This window comes from Lachnellula hyalina, assembly GCF_007821495.1.
Source record: "Lachnellula hyalina strain CBS 185.66 chromosome Unknown contig00369, whole genome shotgun sequence".
Taxonomy (NCBI): domain Eukaryota; kingdom Fungi; phylum Ascomycota; class Leotiomycetes; order Helotiales; family Lachnaceae; genus Lachnellula; species Lachnellula hyalina.
Genome location: NW_022157483.1, coordinates 377 through 5771, shown reverse-complemented (window position 1 = coordinate 5771; position 5395 = coordinate 377). Strand labels below are relative to the sequence as shown.

Here is a 5395-nt window from a genome sequence, read left to right as displayed (position 1 = left end):
CCCCCCCACTAAACTCAACGTCGAACCAGGGTCTGGCGGTCCCTGCGCCGAGAACGTAATGTTCGCCAACGCCGTCGCAGCCGGCGTATCTTCCGCCATGGTCCCGGGCATTCCAGACGCCCAGGGCAAGCCAGTCGCGTTAACGCATGTTGTGGCCGTAGCGAATGATGATCGGGGGGTCATCAGTCCGTGTGGCAGGTGCAGGCAGATGATGTTTGATTATTATCCTGATATCAAGGTTATTGTTAAAGATGATGAGGGCGTGCTGAGGACGGTTAGTGTGCAGCAGTTGTTGCCGTTTGCGTATGATCAGAAGAGGATTAGGAGGTTGGGGGATCCGGCGAAAGCTGCTCTTGATTATTGAGTGGATGGTGGATGGAATGTCGCGAGGGAACGGGTGAGCGGTATTTGAAAGAAGCTCTTCTGATGACATAGCTTTGCATAGATCGATTGGTAAGTATGGGTGTTCGTGCTACTAGATTCTAACGTTTCAAGAGACCGGACTTCACTTGACTGGTAACGGCATACTGATTTACACACGAGGTTTATTACAATTTCAAAGTACCAGTGGACTAGATTCTTTCTCTCGCAAGTGCATGAGCCTTTCAAGCCGCGAGACAGGCGACATCAAAAAGTTTCTAGTAGCGGGACTGCCGGCTCTGGAATTTATGATACATTTTGCTGGATGCGCCAACTCCATAGCTTTCTCCTCCGCATCATTTCATCTCTTTGGAACTCTTTGTGCATCATCAATGTTAAAGTGATGCAGCGCTGCCCCGCGGCTGCCCCTTTTGTTAAGCGATGTTGGTTCCAGCATCGATAAAACTAGGTCACGAACACGAGTACCTATTATACGAGGACCACAAAAAATACCCTTCAGCTCACATTGACTAGTTTCGCCTCTGCTAGGCGTACTTGAGATTATCTATCATGCGTTATTTTGGTTACTTTGAGGTGGTGTGGCAAAGCCCTTGCCGGTTGTACTTTCAGGAGGCCCAATCAGCCCGCTGCCTAGCAGAACCAACAAACGCCAACAAGTTTGGTATTTGTATATTAGACTTGAAAATCCTCGTCTTTTCATTTCAAGTAATAAGAGCATCGGTGATATCAAACACCATTTCGAAGTTAACGACGGACGTGATCAAACAATATGGTTCTTTTGGATCTTGAGCGGCAGTTGGCCAATTTGAATATCGCGGATAAGGAGGAAAAACCACATGTAACTCGATTCGCCGAAGATGAAGTGCAGGAACAAGAGTCATTGGTTTGTTTATACACTTTTCACAATCACCGGAAGGAGTAAACTAACATCTTACTCTATGTAGAAAAACCATTATACACCAGAAATCCCCATCAACTGCTTCGACCACGAATATCTTTTCAGAGCAGTATCTTCGGGATCAGATATCAGGGGACCGAACGGTGAAATTCACGCGCGATTGTTTCCACCTCCGGAAGCTTTCAACTTAAAAAAAGATGCCAAAAAGTGTATTGAGAATCATCTTGATAAGGATTTGAGAGTTGCAGGACCTTTCATATCACTGGCACCGGATTTTTTGAGGGTTTTAAATATCGCCTAGGGATTCTCCTGCAACAAGAAGACTGGCATAAAAATATTTGTTGTTGATAGCTGGAAGCTTCGCAATGGAAGCTTTGCATCCTGCAACAAAGTGCGTCGAAGCGTTGGCCTGGAGGCAGACCGGAAGTATAACAACGAGACACTCGCTTGGGGAAGCATCCCCGCCGATGCAATTGTCCACGAATGGTCCTGGGAATGTCTTGAACGTAGTGGACTATTCCAGTTATTTCCTGCTCTTGTCAAAAGGGACAGGGACCGCTCGATCAGCACACTTCGAGATCGCATCAGTTCTACGTCTTTTTTATTTTCCATAGAAAATATGCTAGATGTATTAGTGATATGTTTGAAGATGTCACCTGCAACTGTACTCACTCGGCAAATTTCACTTATGATGCTGGGGTGGGCCCACGAAAAAGAGTATTGCTACGTAGCATTTTTCTATGATTTGGAAAGCAATCTACGCGCGTATCGTCGGGTGGAGGTTGAGAAGTTGGACATGGAACTTTATGGAAGATGTTTGAAGATCGGTCTCGAGGAAAAGGGATATCTCGAGATTCTCATTGAAGATAAGATAGATATTGGCTTTTTATACTAGCGATGGATCGGTCATTTACACCCACTTTTGAAGAATGGTACAAACGAAGAGGGGGCCTGGGAAGGAAGACGATTCTTGCATCAGAAGAAAGCAAGCCTGGATTTATACGATTATTGGAAGTGGGGGACAAGTAGCAGAGCTACAGCCAGATTAATTTAGCTCCTAAGAAGAGTCGAGCTAGTCGGAAGGTGGCAGGGGACTAGAATTTGGTAATTTGAAGAAGTTCTTTGAAGACTTGCTTGATAAATAGAGGAATGTTAGGTTAATAAGAAGGTAGACTTTTTCCCCCCATTTAAAATTGAAGGATATTGTAAACTAAGTAGCCTCGCACTTGTCTGCTTGTATAGTAGCCTCGCATGGTCCGTGCAGCAGCGATCTATCACAACCCTGTATTCCATGACCGATATTTCATATCAAACTTCTTCTGTTATCTCACTCCGAGCTTCCTCTTTCAGTTTCCCCTCTCCGCCACAACGGATAAGGCTTGTGAGCGGTAGGTTCCGTGGCCAATCATGCAAACGCGCAAGAGTTATAATTACTTGGTTGACATCGACATCATTCCAAGCGTCGTCAGGTACCACGGAAGTGGGGTACAGCTCTCTCGAAATGTCCATGTCCATCCAATCTTCGGATCTGCAGGCTCAAGCTTTTCCTGCGGGCATGATGAGTGATCGGGTAACACCGCAGCTAGGTTGATACAATCGACAGTTCTTTCAAATCTACTCGCTTTCTTTCCTTGAATAAATTCATTCTGTTCATCGAATCATTCGAGCGTGCCTTCCCCCAGAAGGTCAAGGAAACAGCGACTAGTCGTAGCTTCCTACGTTCTATTTATTTTCTTTTTAAACTTTCTCCCAGCCCAGCCTCTCCTCCCACCGAGCAAAAAATATGGTTTCCCCCCTCCTGCTCCTCGCACTCAGTGCGCTTGCTTCTGCGTATCCAAAACAAATCTGTGATGGTGCGAATGGAGCTGTAGCTTCTGAGAGCAAGGTGTGCTCGCAGATTGGAATTGATGTATTGAAGGATGGGGGAAATGCTGCTGATGCTGTAAGTACCAGCTGAAAGTTCTGGGGAGGCTTGTGTATTGTGATTAGAAGCTGATTGAGTGAAAGCTTGTTGCCCAGCAATTCTGCGTTGGGGTGGTTGGAATGTATCACTCTGGTGTTGGTGGGGGTGGATTCATGACTGTCCGTTCGCCGAAAGGAGAATACGAGTTTATTGACTTCAGAGAAATGGCTCCTGGTGCAGCTTTCGTAAGTTAATGGTTTCTTTTCGGAGGAGGAGGAATCATTGGAGCTTCCCGCATATTGCCTTGAGACTCTCAAAGCCCTACTCACTTGTCTCGGGATGGACTTGAATTCAGCATGAGTTTCTAATAGTTCAAGTCGAGGGAGACACCGAAACTCTGCCGGTCAGATGCTCATGCCTAGCTTTGTTCCTCCTGATGTTACCTGGAAAATGAAATACTAACCTTTGGGTTCCTAGGAATCCATGTACTCCTCCAACATCAACCTCTCACTCTACGGCGGATTAGCAAGCGGCGTGCCTGGCGAACTTCGCGGATTGGAATACCTGCACAAGAAATACGGATCGAAGCCCTGGAAGCAATTATTGCAACCGGCAATCAAGGTTGCGAGAGATGGTCAAGCGGTGACCGCAGACCTTGTGAGATATATTGGATCTACTGCAAACAACTCCTTCCTCACAACAGACCCATCGTGGGCTCTCGACTTTGCGCCAAACGGAACTTTGGTTAAATTGGGGGATACGTTGTACCGAAAGCGTTATGCCAAAACTCTCCAGGCTATCGCGGAGCATGGTCCAAACGCTTTCTATTACGGACCCATTGCGAATGCTACGATCAATGCCCTTCAATCAACTGGTGGTTCTATGACCCTTTCAGATTTGGCAAATTACACCATCAAGATAAGACCCCATTCAAATATCACATACCGAGGATATAAAATTACTACTGGAAGTGCGCCGTCCAGCGGGGCAGTTGTTTTGAGTGCCCTCAAAATCGTCGAAGGCTATGATATGTCTACACCTTCACTACTGAACCTCTCAACCCATTACCTAGACGAGGCAATGAAATTTGGATATGGTCAACGAACAGAACTCGGAGACCCAACCTTTGTTACAAATATCACAGCATATCAGCAGAGGATGTACTCCGAGAAGACCGCTGGGGAAGTCCGAAGCCTGATCCAAGCAAATAGTGTTTTGAGTACCCAAGCATATAACCCATCCAGTTATGATATCTTGACCGACGACGGAACAAGTGCTGCAGTCGCAGCCGACAAGAGTGGCCTCACAATTGCCATCACATCTACTATCAATACGCTCTTTGGAAGCCGTGTCATGGTTCCCGAGACAGGTATTATCATGAACAATGAAATGAACGGTATGTACTCCCTACTCTACAAATGTTCTCTTACTAACATATCGCAGATTTCAGTGTCCCAGGTACAACCAATGCCTTCGGCTTCACTGCTTCCCCAGCAAACTATATCCGACCCTTCAAGCGCCCACTCTCCTCGATCTCCCCCTCCATCGTCGAGTACCCTGACGGATCCGTCTACATCTCGCACGCCTCCGCAGGCGGCTCTCGCATCATCACTGAGATCCAACAACACCTGTGGCACGTGCTAGACCAAAACATGACTTCGGCACAAGCTCTCGCGCAACCGAGAATGCACGACCAGCTCGCTGGAGTTGTGTCTTTTGAATACGGGAACCAAGATGTGCAGGGTTATAACAATGAGACGACTGCTTTCTTTGCGCAGATTGGTGCTAATGTCACTTTTGTGGCGCCTGGGCAAACAACTGCGCAGGCGTTGAGGAGGTTAGCGAATGGAACCTTTGAGGCGGCTAGTGAGCCTAGGCAGGAGAATAGTGGTGCCTTTGTTATTTGATGAAGGTTATAAAAAAGCTTGTAGATTGTTGAGTAAATCATAATCACTATTCAATGTAGTACTGAAGGAAGTGGAAGGAGCACTTGAATTCTAATTGTGCAGTGAGTCACTAAGCAAACTCTTTTCCTGTTTCAGGTTCTCTCTTCTATGGCTTGCAACGTTATGTCTCTTGAATCGGAGCAAACATCTAGACTTATTTCTATTTTTCAACTTGAAAATTTAGCTTGGAAGGAAGCAAAGAACATCCCCTCATAATACCTTTGTCCTTTTGAGTTTTTTCCTTTTAGAACGTCCCAGCAAGTCTGG

General features: G+C 46.3%; 2 protein-coding genes across 2 annotated transcripts; both read left to right on the top strand.

Moving 5' to 3' along the window:
* Positions 1 to 29: 29 nt before the first annotated feature.
* On the top strand, positions 30 to 364 carry bsd (Blasticidin-S deaminase; the record flags this gene model as incomplete). Its single annotated transcript, XM_031154111.1, has 1 exon — positions 30 to 364. Exon 1 carries the CDS (start codon positions 59 to 61, stop codon positions 362 to 364), a length of 306 nt encoding a protein of 101 aa, XP_031000893.1. The 5' UTR covers positions 30 to 58.
* Positions 365 to 3062: 2698 nt separating this feature from the next.
* Positions 3063 to 5089, top strand: LHYA1_G009206 (Glutathione hydrolase proenzyme; the record flags this gene model as incomplete). Its single annotated transcript, XM_031154110.1, has 4 exons — positions 3063 to 3221; positions 3287 to 3427; positions 3660 to 4578; positions 4626 to 5089. The coding sequence occupies 4 exons, from the start codon at positions 3063 to 3065 to the stop codon at positions 5087 to 5089; spliced, it is 1683 nt and encodes a 560-aa protein (XP_031000894.1).
* Between the last annotated feature and the right edge of the window lie 306 nt (positions 5090 to 5395).